Source organism: Ornithorhynchus anatinus, chromosome 14 (assembly GCF_004115215.2).
Source record: "Ornithorhynchus anatinus isolate Pmale09 chromosome 14, mOrnAna1.pri.v4, whole genome shotgun sequence".
NCBI classification, from domain to species: Eukaryota; Metazoa; Chordata; class Mammalia; order Monotremata; family Ornithorhynchidae; genus Ornithorhynchus; species Ornithorhynchus anatinus.
In genome coordinates, this window is record NC_041741.1 from 849,376 (window position 1) to 867,892 (window position 18,517).

General features: G+C 53.1%; 1 protein-coding gene across 5 annotated transcripts in view; it reads right to left on the reverse strand.

Moving 5' to 3' along the window:
- Positions 1–18,517, reverse strand: part of SLC38A6 (solute carrier family 38 member 6) — a 43,885-nt gene that overhangs the window by 13,893 nt on the left and 11,475 nt on the right. For all 5 annotated transcript variants that reach the window (XR_003764342.1, XM_029078978.1, XM_029078979.1 and 2 more), the window contains exons 6-10: positions 10,315–10,393; positions 5,382–5,464; positions 4,689–4,747; positions 1,163–1,228; positions 821–874 (exon numbers count right to left, since the gene is read on the reverse strand). Coding sequence is in view for 4 of the 5 variants with exons in the window: in XM_029078978.1 (XP_028934811.1) it covers positions 821–874; positions 1,163–1,228; positions 4,689–4,747; positions 5,382–5,464; positions 10,315–10,393 (341 nt within the window). In the remaining variant the exon portion in view is untranslated. The remainder of the gene's footprint in view (positions 1–820; positions 875–1,162; positions 1,229–4,688; positions 4,748–5,381; positions 5,465–10,314; positions 10,394–18,517) is intronic.

The following is an 18,517-nucleotide window of genomic DNA, read 5'->3' on the forward strand; positions in this document are numbered from 1 at the left end:
GAGCACAGCAGAGAGGGCATTAGTGTGTACATCATCAATGACATTTATGGAGGGCTTGCTTCGTCCAGCACGCTGTACTAGACACTTGGAAAAGTACAACAGAGTAGGTAGACGCTATCCCTGCCCTCGAGAAGTTGACAGTCTATTAGGGGAGACCAACATTAAAATAAATTACAGGTAGGGGAATCCACAGTTTACAGTTTACCTAAGTGTGGTGGGGGTAGGGGTGGGGTGAGGAGCAAAGTGCTTAAGGGGTACAGACTGACTCAAGCGAGTAGGAGACGGAAGGGAGGGAGGGGGTCAGTTGGCGAAGGCTCCCTGGAGGAGATACGATTTTAGTTCGGCGTTGAAGACGGGGAGAGCGCCGGTCCGTCGGCTCTGAAGGGGGAGTTCCAGAGGGTGACGGCGAGAGAGACGAGAGGGAGGCACAGGGAGTAGGTTGGCACTGGAGGAGCCGAGTACTGGGGCTGGGTTGCAGTGGGCGGGCAGCAAAGGTAGGTAGTGGCGAGAGAACAGATCTAGGGCATTAAAGGTTTCTGCTTGATGCCGAGAAGGATGGGCGACCTTTGGGGGTTTCAGAAGAATGGGGAGACGTGCGCAGAAAGATTCTGTAGAGAATAAACTGGGAGGCAGAGTGAAGTACGGCCTGGAGGAGCAGGAGGCAGGAAGGTCAGCGAGGAGGCTGATGCGGCACCCACTCCTGTCTCACGACGGCCCGTCCGGTTCTAAATGATGTCTACCTAGGAGCCAGCCTCCCCCCAAAGCCTCTTGGAACTGAGATGCCAAAAATCTAACACGAAATCCATGGCAACGCACCCACCTCTTTGGAGAAATGAAAGAGTTTCGGCTTACACTCATCTACGGCATTTGCGATCTGTGGGGGAGACGGGACAGAGAGAAGAAGCAAGGCGATCAGGAGCCTGTGTGTACAACTTCTCTGGGCTAACTGATCACCGAGGACGGATTCACTGCGGTCAGAGCTCCAATCGAGATACTGACCGATGGATGGGCCGACTGAAAACAACGGGGAGATATGGGACGGACTAGCACCCAAACCGTTTTGGAAATGAAGGGGTTTGCTATGATAAAGAGAAAAATCACAAAAAGAGGCCCCGATTTTTCCCAGCAGAGAGGAGGAAAGGGGGGTCGGAGGGACCGTTACCTGGAAGAATTCTCCGGCAACGTTCGGTGGCAAGGGGCAGGGGATGGCCCACTTTTTTATTATCACCTGGAAGGAGAAGAGGGGACCCGAGGAGACTTGAGGAGGGGACCATCAGCAGTGCCACCCGGGGATGGGGGGGGGGAGAGGCACTAGAAGAGGGCCGCCCTCCTCCTTCGAGGTGTTGGAGAGGAAGCCGGCCCCCCCGATCGCCGGCCCAAGGGAATAGAGTCGGAGTTGCTATGCTCCCTGACCCCCTCCCAGCTCTCCCTGGAGCCTGAGAGGAGGACGGGGAAACTTGGCTTCCTCTCACCCAGGCTCCCCCGGGCTTGGGGTGGGCTGATCAGGGAGTCCCGAGCGTCCCCTACACGACGGACCACAGCTCCCCGCTGGAAACCACCAACAAAAATCCCTCAGGATCCCGCCTGTCACTGAGCCGGCCCTTTCCTAGCTCCGTCACGGCTGGGTCACCCTCTCCGTGGAGGCTCCGGGCTTAAGGGGCCACTGGGGCTACGGCCCGGCACCTCCGGGAAAAGGAAGAAGAGGTGGCAACTCCGCGGAGGAGTCCTAAGCAAACTACATTCCTGTCCGGGACCAAATTCTAGGCCGAGATAGAGCAAGTGGCCACGCGAGCCCACTTCACCTGTTCGGAGAGCAGCTCTCATTACGTTAAGGACCGGCGTCCTCCTCACCCGGCAGAACTAAGCCGGTGGGAAGGGAGTGGGCAGAAGGCCGCTTTGACATTTTACAGGGCCTTTTCATTGAGAAGTCGAATTATTTGGATGGTCGCCCAAGTGGAGAGACTGATGTGCACAATGGTGTCTCTGGCCTGCTCGGTAGCCTGGCAGCCCCGGCCCCAGTCCTAGGACCGTGGCCGTGCCCTCGTCTCTCCTGACCGGCTGTTAAGCTTGGGGCAGCATTGGACTGGCCTGGAAAGGTGGCTGACAGGGATCCACGGGGAGGGATGAAGGGTGCTATCCTGAGCAGCAGAGGTGGGGGAGGGACCGGCGGGGGCCAGAAGGGCGAGAAGGGAAGGAGACCTAAAGGGTCTTGCCTGAGGGGAGCAGTGTGGCCCGGTGAAAAAGGCACACACCTGGGAGTCCGAGGACTTGGGTTCTAACCCTGACTCTGCCACTTCCTTGCTGCAAAACCACGGGCAAATCACTTCACTTCTCCATGCCTCAGTTCTCCTGTTCTCTCTCCTAATAATAACGTTGGTTTTTGTTAAGCACTTATTATGTGCAGAGCACTGTTCTAAGCGCCGGGGTAGATACAGGGTAATGAGGTTGTCCCACGTGAGGCTCACAGTCTTAATCCCCATTTTACAGATGAGGGATCTGAGAGGCACAGAGAAGTGAAGTGACTGACCCACAGTCACACAGCTGACAAGTGGCAGAGCCGGGATAAGTGGCAGAGCCGGGAACAAGTGGCAGAACCTACTAAAGACTGTGAACCCCATGTGGGAAAGGGACTGTGCCCAAACTAACTTGTATCTACCCCGGCACCTACAACAGTGTTTGACACATACTAAGCGCTTAACAACTGCTGCAAAAAAAAAAAAGACTTACTTGAGCTCTTAGGGAAAGAACAGCGAGACGGCCAGTGAGAAGGGGAGGACTAGGCTGAGAGCAGACAAAAGGAGGCAGAAGAGAAAATGTTGGGGATTTTCTGGAAAATCCACTTTCATATTGTCGATTCTTTTCTCCCTTTCTCCCTGAAGGATTTAAAGAATGATGGCAAGGCAGATGGGGCTCTTGCTGTTTCGAAAAAGGAGACAAACTAATACCTAACAAAAAAAGTTAAGTTACAGTCTCCTGGAATCTGGAGTTAACTTTAAAGCGAAACCGGTCATGTCTTTCATGTTCAGTGGTGGCAAAGCCTGGCGAAGAAACTTTCCCGGTCAAAGAAAACCAAAGAGAAAATGACAGAGCAGCCTGGGGTAGAGAGAACGGGTGTCCGGAATTACAAATGTCCGGCCGACTGAGAGAAATCGATGACGGCGGAATCGTCCCTCCAAACCCCCCCCCCGAGGTGGCCGTCACTTGGTCTTCCCGCCCTCCGGTTACCTCCAGGTCAGAGGTCGAGAGCTACCGGGAGAAATCTGACGTAAATTCTCTTTAAAAAAAAAATGTGGACTTCAGTGTTCCTCTTCCTCCTCTGGGCCAAATGAAACCTCTGCTCACAGGCCCAAATCTGAACAGATGGTCTGGGCATCTTTGCTGCAAATGTAGAGCGAGGGGATCATTTCCACATGACTGTTCCGGGACGACTCTGTATCCGATTACAGGGGATCGGCTGTGATCAAAACGCCTGCTGAGAAACCTGTGGGGCGTGCCTTCCCCGCCGATACGTTTCGCCTGCTTCCGAGCGACTAACTGGGAAAAGCTACATTACATCGTCGAACACGCCCTCCGCGTTGCTCTCGAGCAGGGAGAAGAGGCCAACGTTTCCTTGCAGACAACCATCCTTTAGCCCCGGCTCCCGCCCGCGGGACCCACTGGGCCCGGGCTGCCTGCTGGGATGCAGGCGTGGCTGGCAGAGAAGCCTGGGATCGGCCTGTCGTCCGCGATGAGCGGGGGTTGGGGGGAGGGATACGGCGAAGGAAATACTCTGGGGATGCACCTGGCCGCTCGTCTTAGTCCCTTCTGGAATGACCTCCCAACGCGGGTAAACGCACAGGCTCAGGGAGTCGCCGGTTCCTCCCCTCTTTATTGGGCCATAGCTTAGATACCCACAGGGAACGCGACCAACTGTCTTAGCACAGATACGCTCTTTCTTCCGGGCTCGCTGTCCTGTGCATCCACCCACTGGAAACCAAGGAAATCAATTGCTGGGATTTAGTGGGCACTTACTGGGTGCACCGTACTAAGCATTTGGAAGAGTTGGTAGACACATTCCCTCCCCACCACAAACTAGGTCTAGAGGGGGACGCAGACATTAAAATAAACAAAAGAAATTACGGATACGCACATAAGGGCTGAGGGGCTGTGGAAAGAATTGCAATTTGAGAAGGGAGGGAAAATAAAGATGATCTCTTTAGCGGCCCTAATTTTCAGAGGACCAAAACCCTTCACCCGCTGAAGCCTAATGACTCTCAACTGTCACCCATTCTTGCCAGTTTAGTCGCGAAGGATTCAGAAGATTAATTGGCCCTTCAGGGTTCCTTGAGGAAGGAGTTTTAGCATCCAAACTCTTTACTTATTGGCAGCCGGAGACGGGGGGAACCTCCTCGGGAGACAGGCACCGGATCTGCAACGTCTTCCGATAAAACCTTTTTCCACCCGAGGAAAAGCCATGCAAAGAGGAGAAGGAACAGGAGGATTTCAGTCACCCAATGGAGACAGGAGACTCGTAGCCGCTCTGGCTCAGAGCTGCTGCGGAGAGAGGAGAAGACCCAGCCCCAGAGAGAAAAGGCGTGCAGGTGCTCTAGCCCGGAGCTGCAGAGGAGACACGGAACTGCAAAGAAAGTTGCAGCCCAAGGCCAGTTGAGACAGGGCAGGACGGGGATGGGCTGCCATTTTACACTTACCACAACAGCAAAGAATACCATTAAGAAAAATGACAGACTACTTGTGTAGCCCAGAAAGCCTGTAAAATAACAGTAAAAAGCAATTTATGAGGAGAGCGATGAGGACGGGTTGCCGCAGCTCTCTACCCGGAGGGGCTGGGGGCGTTCCCACGACAGCGCTCACGACTCAAAGCGACGGTTTCCCTATATCTGCCTCAATTCCCCTGGGGAACTGGGAACTGGGCTTAGGATGGCAGAACCGGGGCCGGCTGACCACTAAGGGCACAGCGTGAGTCGAGGTAGGGGAAAGAGCAAGGAGCGGCGAGGCAGGAGACCCCAGATCTAGTCCCACTCCGCCACTGACCTCCTGGGTGACCTTGGAAAAGTCACTTGCGCTGAGCCTCTCTCTCCTCCTCTGTAAAATGGGGAACAGACCTCTGTTCTACCTCCCTTGCAGTATGTGGGTCCCCCTGGGGCACAAGGGCTGCGTCTGATCTGTTTATTCTGCATGGACCCCAGTGCTTGGCACACGGTGAGATCTTAGCAGATAACCTATTATGTAATATTCACAGCAATAATGACAGTAATTACGGTAACTAGGCAAAGGGTTTTATCCTCACATCCTTCCGCTGAGAGCAGCCTCCGCTGAGGCGCAGAATCCCCCAAAGAGGAGTGACTGCCAAAACCAAGGGGCTCTTGGCGGAAATCACTCACCGATTTTGGGGAGCACTGCGAGGGGGAAAACAATGCAGACGGATATGATTATCAGCAGGGTTCTTCCGTCGAGGTACCAAGACCTAATGAGAAAGTGAATTACAGTTTAGCCCGGCTGAGAAGTACTCAAATCCACTCTCTCCTCACACACTAGGGACCTCCGGGGAAGACGGGTTCCGACGGAGCTCCCGGCATTCCCGGACGGTGAGGTGTTCTCGGGCAGAGCGGGTGTGCCTAGGCTGCTTGGAAGTGACCTGGACTCCAAGGGGCCGGCCGGGAGGAGGAAGGGGCCAGAGCTTTCAGATGCAAGCCCGGCGGGTTGGAGAAATCAACTCTTTCGGCTCCAAGGGGGGACTGCTGAGTCTGTTTAGGGTGGGGGTGGCCTCCTGCTCTAAGGCCCACGTTTGGGGGCTTAGGGAGGGGGTGGAGGTCCTGTTCCTGGCCACATCAGCCATGGGCGCGCCTGCGTGTGTGAGCGTGAGAGGGGAGGGTCAGCAAAGACGTGTCCAGGCCCAGGAAATGCAGCCGGAGGCCACCCTGTCCCCGACAGGGCAGCGGGCACTCTCTGGTGGCAGAAGCGGGGAGACGGGGGGTCCCCTGGAGCAGTCGTGAACCGTGCCTCTTCCCAGCACTCTCCCTGCTACCGTAACTTATTTAGATTAATGTCTGCCTTCCCAACCTCTAGACTGTAAACTTGTTACAGGCAGGAGATGTGTCTACCAGCTCTGTTATACTGTACTCTTCCAAGTCCTTACTTTCAGTGCTCTGCACCCATTAAGCGCTTAATAAATAAATACGACTGATTGATTACCAGGGCAAAGAAGCCCCAGGGTCCGAGCGCGACCCCTCCCAGCGAGGGACACCCTCCCCCGGCACTGGCTTAGATGCCGGGCTAGGCCGCAGCACCCCGGGAATGACCTTCGGCCTGCTGCGTGCACCGCAGCCGGGGAGCACCGTTGGGAGGATGGTGGTGGCACTGGGAAGACTGCACAGGCTTCTCTCCACCCGGGCCCCGGAAGACTTCAAATGCTTTTTCCAACATGTGGATTTGGACCCTGCTCTTTGGCTTTCCCATAAAAAGGCACTATAAGCTAAGTTGGCTGTTTCTGGCACCGTATTCCTCCTCCACCTCCATCTCCTGCGCGGAGGCTCAGTCAGTCCCTTGAGGGCTTCGGGGAACCTTCATGCTCAGGGATGGAGTTAGGCCACGGGCATCCCCCAAGCAACAGGAATGGGGGAGCGACGAAGTGACAGCCCGCGAAACGCTGCGCTACTGGAAAGACACCTTGCTAAATGCAGATGGCAACCTTTCCGGAAATGGTCTTGTCCTGGGTGAGAAGGAGCCGTACGCCACGCTCCTATTCTCCCAAAGTGCCACGATGGGAGCCCCGAGCACCAGAACAACCAGAAAAGGGCTTTCCTGCCACCGAGGGAGTTTGCCGGGCCTGAGCGTCTTTGACATCCTCAGTAGGAACTTCCCAAGTCTGAAACTGAAAGGAGCAGCTAGGTGTCGTGAGGCTACTGCTCTGCCCTATGCCTGAAGCCCCGGGGCAGGGTCTTTTCTCCACGTTTTAATGAAGACCAGGTTTATTTAGAAGTTTCTTCAATTTCATTCGTGACCGGAATAGGACTAGAGACCATGCATTCTAAATTAGGATCTTGCATCTTCTATCCATTAGAGAACTCGAAAGCAAGACAACGGAATTGTCTCCATCAATCCCCCTGGCAGGACCATTCAGTGTTAACTGCGAGCCAGCTCTGAAATGATAACGCTTCGATAACGTGACCGGTGTTTCAGATTCAAGGAGCTGACGAGAACAGGTCAGAATGAGTAGACCGCCTCTCTTCCCGCTGCTGCTTTTCAAAGAACACAACCTGAACGCTTCAGATCCTTGGCGTTACACTAAGTCTTCCCGGACGGGAAAATCGGAAAGCTGGGCGTTTCACGAAGGGAGGGGGAGGTGTTCTCCCAGATCACCTGGCAGAGAGGCGCATCTCTTCCAACATCCTTAATTCCGTCTGCGGGCAAGTGAGCCTGGAGAGGGGAGCACGGCAAATGCCCTATCGATCGAGCTAAAGGAAAACCGCCGGCTAACTGCATGACAAACCAATGGCTCCGTGGGAAAAGGGAGAGGCCTGCTGGCTGGCTGGCTGGCAATGAGACATTCCCTGTCGCTTGCTGAAAAGTGTTAAAACTTGATTAGCTTCTCCATCTCTGGATACTTTGTAAAAATCAGACTTGAAAGGGAAATGGTTTGTTCATTAAAAAAAAGTCAATCCGAAATAAGGTTGGGTGTTTTGCACTGAAAAGAAAAATGTGAAGGGTAGACTGTTCTATTTAATACTCTGAAATTACACCTGCCTAATTCAAACAGAAAACAAATCTGCCTTCGAGTATGAATCCTGGAAAACGAATATAATCGTGTGAAGCATTCCTGTTTAAAAAATCATGTATTAAAACCACAATTACGCAAGATCGTTGAGATCTTAACTAGCCTCTCCCCTCCTCAATAACCTCAAATGGTTGCCCTTTCCTCTCCACATCAAGCAGAAACCCTGGACCGGCGGCTTTAAGGCAGAGTCCATCAGCTCTCTCTCCCGCTAATAACACCCTAATTATGGCATTTGTTAAGGGTGTATTATGTACCAAGAAACTGCTCTACGCCCCAGTGGAGATAAAAGTTAATTAGTTTGAACTCAATCCTTGTCCCACCGTGGGGCTCACGGTAGGAGGGAAAATAAGCATTTAATCCTCATTTTGCAGATGAAGAAACTGAGGCCCAGAGCTAAGTGACTTGCCCCAGTTCATCCAGCGGGCAAGTGGCAGATTTGGGATTAGAACCCAGGTCCTCTGTCCCTCAAGCCCGGGCTCTTTCCACCAGGCCATGCGGCTTCTCGGTCCCTGTCCTTGCTCCCCTCCCTCTTCCCAGTCTGCCTACACACTTTGCTGCTTTCAGGTTAACCTACTCACCGGGCCCCATTCTCATCTCTCTCCCCCCGACCCATTGCTCAAGCCCTCTCTCGTCTGGAGTTCCCGGACCCTGCACGTGCGGCACACTACAGTTTTCCCCATCTTCAAAGCCCTTCTGAAGTCACCTCTCTTCCAGGAGGTCTTCCCTATTGGCTCATTTCCTGAAGCCTATTCTTTCCCCAGCCCCCGACTGCCACTCCGGCATGACCTAAGCATACATACATAACGTCCATACACACATCACCCTTACGTACACATCTTTATACCCTACTGCTTCCTTTTAGTGTCTGCCTCCTCCTCAAAACTGTGTGTAAGCTCCTTGAGGACAAGGATCACGCCTATTAATTCCACCGTATTCGCCCAAGTGCTTAGCTCAGTGTTCGGCCCACAGCAGGTACCCAATAAACAGCTGATTGGATTTTGTGGCTCGCAAAATGAGTTGGAAGTGGGATCCAAGGGGGAGGCACCGATTGGCATTTAGGTGCCTTGTCTAAATCTCTGAACTTGTTCTTGATAAAAATCTTCAAACAGGCCACAGAGCTCCTTGAAGGCAGGGGAATGTGTCTATCAACTCTTCCGCTCTGTACTTTCCCAAGAGCTTAGTAGCGTGCTCTGCACAGAGTAAGCGCTCAATAAATACCACTGATTGATGGATTTGGATCTAAGGTCTGGGCAGGTCCAGAGGCAGGCATTCACTCTGGAGTGGAATGTGCAAGCAAAGAAAGAAAATCTCATAAATGACAGCAGCTTAGTTCCAAAGCTACAAAATAGGTTTCCAAGGCGCCCACTGCCCATAGCGGTTATTAAGGACGAGTGAAACATCCTATTTTCGAGACAGAAAAGACAGGCATCGGCCTGAAAGGTGACCTCACACTCGGGAGGCAATCTGTCCGCTTGAAGACGGGCACCTCAGAGGTCCTTTGTTTTTCCAAGAGCCAAACCAACGCTGTGAACTCTATCCGTTCTGGGAGAATGGAGCCAATTTTTGAAAGTGAAAGTGGAAAATGAATACGAAAGTCATGAATTTAAAAGGCCACTCTAAGTTAGTTTGGTCCCCTTGGGGGGCTGTTTGTCTTCTGACACAAGGCCCGCATCTACGTAAACGTATACACGTATACACACACGCTGGAGTCAACACTACGCTGCCGGGAGATCTTTCTGAAAGCCATCAGCCGCGATGGCCGAAACCCAAGCCCAAGTGGCGTCAACAAAGCTGTCAAAGATCGAACCAATGGCCAGTCCCTCCTGGGTCCCAATGGGGTGTCTGGGTCTGTCCTGCACAGCCACGGCTTCCCACGACAATGGCTTCTTTTTTTTTTTTTAAGATATGTGTTAAGTGTTTACTACGTGCCAGGCGCTGTTCTAAGCGCTGGGGTAGACACGTCATCAGGTTGTACGCACTCCCTGTCCCACGTGGGGCTCACATTCTCAATCCCCATTTTATAGATGAATTAACCAAGGCACAGAGAAGTTAAAAGTGACCTGTCCAAGGTCACACGGCAGACAAGTGGCGGAGCCGGGACTAGAACCCAGGTCGTCTTGCCCCTCCGGCGCCCGCCGGCTGCCACGCAAACGTGGAGCCAGAGCGGTCAGGGGCAGAGCTCCTCTGCGGAGGAGCCGGGCGAAATCGAAACCGAGTCCCGGAGCCTCGGCCGGCATTCCAGGGCACGAGGCAAGGGGACGTTTTGACTGGAATGCCTGCCGGTTTGTGTGTTGTGGTTTGAGGACGCTGGGAAATAATAACCTGACAACAATTTGCAGGGCTTTGCTCTTCTTTTTCAAGTCCGTTGCTCTCCCGGGACGGGAAGAGCTGGAAACCGGGCCTGGACGACTTTGCGTGTTGCAAAAACTTAAAAGGAAATCCGTTGCTTTCTAGGGAGTCGAACAAATATTTAGCATTTTTAGACAAGCTGGGGTTGTTTACATGTTGCTTTCTGCCATACACAAAACACTGCCCCTTACCCAGCGTGGTCTCCCGCTAAGAATTCCGCAATAGCGCCAGGCAGCTCGGTCTTAATAATTAAGAGGTACGTTGACATGGCTGTGAACAGAATTGAAACAGGCTTGCGTTAGGGTTCTGATGCGCGAGTGACTGCACGAGTTTTTAGTATTATCACTTTGACATTTATTGAACGCTTACTGATGTGCCAAGCGCTGTGCCGAACGCCGGGGCAGAGAACGAGACCAAGGGATCGGACCCGCTCCCCATCCCACTCGGGTATCGCAGTCTAAGTCTGAGGCAGGGCTGGAATCCAATCACAACTGAGGAGCTGGGGGGTTGGTCAGAGAGGCTAAGTGACTTGCCCAACGTCACGGCAGGGCTGGGATTAGAACCGCCGGACCTCCCGCTCGCCAGGAGCAGAGGGCCTCGGCCCCAAGCCCCAGGTGGAGAATCGATTCATTTTAGGGGCCGAGGTTACTGAGTCTTTCCCCCCGGAACGTGCCCTCTCTCTGCTCACTGCTGCAGGCTCTGCCATGGAAGGAGAGCAAAATCCAGAAAAGGGAACTGCAAACCAGAATCAGGGAGATCTAAGTACCTCCAAGGGACAGATTTCACCTTTTTGCTTCGCTCATTAGGCACCGTATTCCCCCGAGCTTTGCAAAAGGCTGACCGAGCTTCGCTTTCAGCAGTCCATCTGGCATGGTGATGTAAAGGAGTGGTTGGTCTCTTTAGAATCCTAATAATGGTGTCTCTCTCTGTCTCTCTCACACACACACTCTCTCTCTCTCTAACGGTCTCACGTACACTCCCGTGTGCCTGTACAGAGAAGAAATTTGGTACACTTGCCACGGCCCAGCGAGAGTAACGGCTCCACTGATCTGTGGGCTGGGACTTATGGAAAGACACACACACATCGGTCAGAACTTCATCTTACAGATTGGCAATCCCTCCCTGTCCCCCTCAGTGCTCAGCAAGAAGGGGCCCCGCTCCAGCTGGGCCAGGGCCAGGGCCCCGGGCAGGAGCAGGGCCAGGGCCATGGAGAAGAAACCAGGAGTCTCTTCCCAGGAAAACCCAATCTGTGCTTCAGGAAACTTTCAGCTTTCTCCTCGGCCCTTCAAAATGTCAGCGATACCAAGGAAGGCCAAATTTAGTTGGAAAACGCACAAAGTACTAGAAGACCGACGATTAAAAGATTCTATTTTTTTAACAGCTCGAGAGGAAAAAAGACATTTCTTAAGCAAAGCTGAAACGAGAAGCCCCACACACGATACTCAGATTACCGCGTTGGAAGCCCAACCGGGATCTAAGTCAGCCCTCCAGTCCTCTCCCTCAGAGAACGGTAAAATGACGACTTTCAGAGTTTCTTTTGGCAGCGATGGCAAAAGAGGAAAAACACTAGCACGAAATGAAAATGGTCGTCAAGAACCCTGGAATTGATTCCTACCCAAGTTACCAGACCAGGGCCACACCCTCATCAGTAACGGTTGTCAGAGGCCCAAAATTTGTCCAGATCTGTAAAAACCATTACAGACGCCAAAAAGCACTGCAGAGCTTTTGTTTTTAGCCTTAAAAGAGCAACTGCAATATTACCAAACAGTGCAAACTCCGGCCTCTCTTGCAAGCATCTGGGGCCAAGACGGCCTGGCGCAGGGCGCCGAAACGGTTAATGCTAAAAACCGGAGAGGAGGAAGAGGAGGAGGAGGAATGCAGTATCTCTAAGGGGAGCGAATTTCACTGATACAAAGTGACAGGCACCTACAGCAAGGTTAAATTTAAACCAGTCGCTTTGTCGCCCTACAAGGAAATATTCACTTCTCTGAACAGGGTGAAGATTGGCCGCGTCCCCACGGCTGCGGAGGCGCGGAGCGGTTCTCGAAGCGTGGCTGCGGGAGACACCCTTGCTCAGTGGGGTCCCCCGTTTCTAGGCTCCTGCCACGGCTGGTAGGGGAAGGAAGGGGATCTGAATTCACCGACGTGATCGCGGGAAGGAACACTACCGATCGAACCAAGAACAGCGGGAAGGTCTCTGGCAAACTTCCTGGCGAAAATTTGGGGTTCTTGTTTACAATACTTTAGTCTTCTCCACGGCCCTGTGCCTCCTGAGAGCAATAAGTGGAATAATAAACGGAACACTGTGACGCCGGCCTAGAGGTATTTAGGTACCCCTCGGGAGGAGAGATCGACGAAAACCACCCAGGAAACGAGGAATGTGAACTTCCCGGTCGGCGGAATTTATTATCTGTTCATCAGCCTCTCTTTTCCCCGGATTCATCCAGTGCCTTTCTAGAGTTTCAGACATTTATCTCCTCCAAAAAAGTCTATTATTTCTTTTTAGATCTTCAGCTGCAGAAAGCTTCAATTATTTCTGAGATCAAATTTCCTCCTCCTGATATACAATCTGTCACTCTTCCCAGGCCTTCCTATTAGCCCCCGGCTAATCATTTGATCACTTTTAGCCTTTGTTGCCCGCTAAGGCTTTGTTTTCAAACGGGAGTCCAATTTCAGTGGGCTCTAATCTGAGCAAAGGAGCTCAGATCTGCCTCCCTCAAGAAAACCCCGCTTACTAAACATCTGTATCTTCCTCACCAAAGATATACACGGACGACAGAGAGAAATTCAAAAACAGAAGCTTGCTTGGAAAATTCTTCCTTCCTTTTTCCCTTTGTTGTAGGTGGGGGGGGGGGGTAGATATAAAGGGAACCAGACATCGGTCCATGTGGAATTTCCCACATATCTTTGGGGTTTACGTAAAACCTTTTTCTTTTATGGTATTTGTTACGCACTTACTATGTGCCAGGCACTGTATTAAGCGTAAGGGTAGATCAAGATAATCGGGTTGGACACAGTCCCTGTCCCACATAGGGCTCTCAGTCTTAAAACTGGAGCTTTCATGTTAAAAGAGCAATTCTCATCAGGACTCGTTGCTGCGAAGATTAATGCCAGTCCCTTTCCCACCCTGTAACTCACACCCTAGCCTTTCTTATAATGCACTAGACTGCCAAAAGGAAGCCAAAAAGACAGTCCCCCACGCCCGGTTCAACTATAAATCTAGGTTTTGTCTGGTTTCGCATCCGGGGAGGCTCGGCTTTTGCTCGAGGTAAATGGACCGAGTTCTGCAGAGCTCACATCGCCGGGAAGGACTCCGGGAGCCGTTATTACCTCTAGGGAGGTGCAGCACGGTGAACGGAACGGCCCCGGCCTCGCCTCTCATCCCCCACGACCGAGCTCACAGGCTGGCCACGAACACGGGTTTCGAAGTGACTCTGGGCGTCCCCGCCACGGGATGCAGTCGCCTAACACGAGACCAGCTTCGGAATGAATAGCCACCTCCACAGGGTCGGCCGGGAGAGGTGGAGGTCTACGAACCGGAGGGTTTCACGGGCTACGGTATCGGGACCGAGGCCAAGGCGGCACTCGGAGACGCTCCTGGATGTAGGTATCCGGTCCTGGGAGTCTCCCTGTCCAATGTCATACCTAAAACCGGGTGAATCCTGCTGGGAGAAGACAAGCAGTGGAAGAGGAAGGAGGAGGAAGGAGGAGAGGAGAGAAGGAAGATGATGAGATGGTGAGGAGAAGAGGGAGGACGCTACTTCTCTCCAACTGGCCATCGCCGGGGACAGGGTACTGCCCCTCTCAGAGACCGTCTGCCGACCACCGGGCCCTTACGTGAAGGGGGAAAGAGGACGAAGCGAACGACAGAGCAGTCGGCCAATGGGAAACGACGCTGGACGATCGTCACCTCAGCGCGAGCCAGAGAGGCAAGAGGGAAAGAGGAGAAAGCGGGAGGGAGATGGAAACTGGGAGGAGTCAAACGGAAGGCTTTGCTCCCCGTACGATGGATGGCCAAGATTTCATTAGTACCCAAACCAGAAACACGTCAACGAAGAGGGAGGCGGGCCGAAGGGGAGGAAGAAGCGGTCGGAGGACCGGAACTGTTGGAGTCGAGGTCTGCCGGTGGTGCTGGGGGCGGGTCCCCGGCAGGGAGGGCGCCACCGAGGCGCGAGGCTCCCCCACGTCAGGGAGCCACTTTGTCTCCGCCGCCTTCCGTGGCTTGTGCGCGAGGACGATTTTGACAATGAGAGCAGAGGGCTTTGGTGGCTGCCCAGAGAAGAGCGGGGAGCCTGAGAAAAGCCTGAGGCAACAATACCGAGCTTTGGTCCCCTGCCCTGACACCATGGAAACCCGGAATGGGCCCCATGTGAAATCCCGGACCTCCTGACAGGTGCTGGTCACAGTCTTCCTTCCTGCCCAGGAATGGGCGAGGCCCGATCCGAGGCGCCACACACCGCTAGCTTCCCGCTTCCGTGCGGCATCGCTTAACTGACTCTACTTGGCGCTGGTGCGGGGAGCCGGAGCCCTTCCCCCAGAAGGCCTCGCTCTTAATTACGGGCTCAGCGGTAGAAACGGCCAGTTCTGACAGCCGGGCTAATTAACTAAACGCTTCAGATAATGGAGCCCTGAAAATCCAAGTGCGAAGCCGGGATTCCTTACAGCTATTTCAAAGACAGAATCAGGTCTTCGGCTCTCCGGGGAAGTGCGGCAGCTTCTTAAGGGATCAGTCATCCTGAGCTAAGCAAACAGACGCGCTGAGACGGCCACGTCGGAAACGGGCTAGTGGCCCTTCCGCCCTGAGGGTTTCTTTGCTTGTTTCCCAAAATGTTTGCGGGAAAAGCTCTCTGACAGATGAAGCTGGTGTCAGGTCAGTGGGGCGGGCTGGGGGGGGGGATTCTAATCCTCCAGACATGGACTCTTGGGGGGCAGAATGTTCCGCCTGGAGCCTTCCTTATTAGCTTGATCAAGAACCCGGGGTGGATTCCTGTCAGAAGACTGGTTGCCAAGGCCCGAGCTCCTCCTCCTCGGGTGAATGCTATTTCTCAGCGTGGCTCAGTGGAAAGAGCCCGAGCTTGGGAGTCAGAGGTCATGGGTTCAAATCCCGGCTCAGCCGCCTGTCAGTTGGGTGACTTTGGGCAAGTGGCTTCACTTCTCTGGGCCTCAGTGACCTCCTCTGGAAAATGGGGATGAAGACTGTGAGCCCCCCGGGGGTCAACCTGATCACCTCGTATCCTCTCCAGGGCTTAGAACAGTGCTTGGCACACAGTAAAGCGCTTAACAAATGCCATCGTCGTCATTACTACGAGCAACCGCGTCCCTTAAACGGGGCCCCGTGGCCTCGGAGATCGCACCGGCCAGCAGATGGCATTGTGACAACACGGCTCAACAAACCAACGCGCAGGTTGTCGGGGGACAAGGGGGCCACCCCACACCACCTCCAAGCCCGGGCCTCTCCCCCACGCCCCTTCCCCACCTCCCCCCCTGCAACAGATGGACAGAGAACAGCAATCCTCGCCCCCGGGCCTCAGGTACCGGTCTGGATCTCCTCGCCAGCGAGCGCAGGCCTCAGAGTAGCCACAGAAAGGAGGAAGTCAAAAGGCAGATATCTGTCAATGGGCCAGGATGAAATAAATCACCGATTTGACAGAACGTTGTTGTTTTTGCAGGGGAGGGGGCGGGGGTGGCGGCCCAGAGAAGTAGAACAGCTGCATTTATTATCCTTTCTACCTCGCAGCTGACTGGATTTACGGCTCCTGGAAAGCCGGCTCGGAAACAAACCGAACGGCAGCCTGTCGGTTCTCTTTACAGCTCGGGGTCAAAACCTGCAGTTTTCACTCTGCTCCCTTTGGAAACCGACGCCCGTCGACAAGAGGCCTCCTCGGACGTAGAACGGGCTTTTCGGGTCCTTCGATGGCTCATCCTCTTAGCCCGGATCTCCGCCGGCAAATTATCCCAACAGCCTAGGCCCCCACGCATCCGTTGCCCGCAACGATCCAGATATTTGCGGAGAAAATGCTCGGTGGGGAAGAGGAGGAGGGATGTGAATCGGTGGGCCGGGGCTTGAAAAGGGAGGGAGAGAAGTCCGCACAGATGGGTGGAGACCACAAAAAGAATCCACAACACTTCATATCTGGTCGAAAGAAACTTCTCTTCTGCTGCAGTTTCGAAACCCTCTGCCGTTTACAGAATGAACCTCGGCCCGTTAAGCCCACGTCCCCACTCCTCCAAATTTATCATCTTAAATTTTAAGCCGATCCCAGCACTCGTTTGTCAGAAGAACTCCTCTAGATTCCCCCCTCCGCAACCAACTCGAAAACTGTCCAGGATGCCAAGACATCGGGAGCTGCTCTCAAGCGAAGCTTTCATTGCGTGTCTCCATTCTCCACAGATTTTTCTAAAATAAGCGGCTCTCCGATTCCAGACAGAGTGTCTGTTGCCACATCCTGCCCCCGGCCCGCTACGTCGGTCCACTTAAGCCTCAGGGTCCGGTAACCCCAAACCCCGAAATTGGGATCAGAGGGATAGAGTTGGTAGAACAGCGCTCGGCACATAGTAAGCGCTTAACAAATACCATCATCATCCAAGACACGATCTGCGGGGTCTTTGGCGGCCCATCTTTGACAGAGCTCCCAACTCCGCCTGTCCCCACTGACTTGGCCTTCTAAGAGAGACCCCCCTCCCCTTCACTTCCTCAGTTTGACTGTTCATTCAATTTCTGTCAACTCTCGGGATCGATCTTCCCTTCCGTTCCCGATGGGTGTCGGCTACCGAGAACCGCCTTCTCCCTTGTTGGACCGTAAAACTCTTCAAGGTCCGGGACTGTAACTTATTTCCTAAGCAACCACCATGGTGTTCTTGCACACAGCAGGTGCTCCCTAAACCCTGATGACGGGGACTGCTCTCACACCCAATAGCCCATATCTCTACCACGGCCTAATAACACAACTACCCATTTCACTAAGAGCATTTGCAACAACCATATTCAAAGAGTGTACATGTGTTATCTTGTTTCCATTTTTTCCAGCTTGCAAAAATTCTAGAAGATCTACATCTTGAACTCTCGCGGGCCAGAGTGGCAGCTATAATCTTTCCTCTCGATTTTGATCTGCGAATGCGGCATATGGGCAGCTCGGGCCCGACTGTGGGACCTGGCGAACTTCTTAAAACAGCCACAGACACCACAGGCCTAGGCAAAGGGATGGCCAGCTCCCTCCGGGCTGCATCACGGCCTGAAGGTTAGGCTGATCTGCACTTCATCAGGCCTCCCTGCAGAGCCACATGGGCCAGGTAAAGCTCAGCCAGGAAGCAGCAGGGCCAAGTGGCTAGAACATGGGCCTGGGAGTCAGAAGGTCATGGGTTCTAATCCCAGCTCCGCCACTCCACCGAATGACCTTGGGCAAATCACTTCACTGGGCCTCAGTTACCTCATCTGTAAAATGGAGATTGGGATTGTGAGACCCATGCGGGACAGGGATTGTGTCCAACCCCATTTGCCTGTATCCACTTCAGTGCCTGGCACATGGTAAGCGTTTAACAGATGCCATTATTATTCATTCATTCAATCGTATTTCTTAAGCACTTACCGGGCAACGCACTGCATTAAGTGCTTGGAAAAGTAGGAAACAATAAACAGTGACAATCCCTGCCCACATTATTATTAATAATAATAATAATGATTATTCTTCTTAGCCAGTACAATCGTATGGCCTGTAAAGGGCAGTGTCATTGAATTAACTGGTGGAACAAGGGGAGAAAGAGAGGGTCTTGCCTGGATGCCTGGGGAGGAATTTGTTTAGTGCTTTCTATGCTCCTTGTGGGTAGGGATCATGTCTACCAACTCTATTATATTGCACTCCCCCAAGTGTTCAGTACAGTGCCCTGGAGACAGTAAGCATTCAGTAAATTCCACCGAGCACTCCCCCAGGAGGCCTTCCCGGACTAAGCCCCCCTTTACCTCTGCTCCCCCGCATCGCCCCGACTCGCTCCCTTTTCTCTATCCCCCTCCCCGCCCCACAGCACTTGTGTATATATGTACATATTTATGATTCTATTTATATTAAGCATGTGTATATATCTATAATTCTATTTATTTATACTGATGCTACTGATGCCTGTTAATTTGTTTTGAGGCCTGTCTCCCCCCTTCTAGACTGTGAGCTCGTTGAGGGGAGGGATTGTCTCTATCTGTTGCTGTATTGTACCTTCTAAGCGCTTGGTACAGTGCTGTGCACACAGTATGCGCTCAATAAATATGACTGACTGACAATGAATGAATGGATAGGGTCCCTGCCCCAATGGGCACTGAAACCCCTTTTTGTGGACGAAGAAACTATTAGCGAGAAGTTAAGGGACTCGCCAAGGTCACACAGCAGACAAGCGGTGGAATGGGAT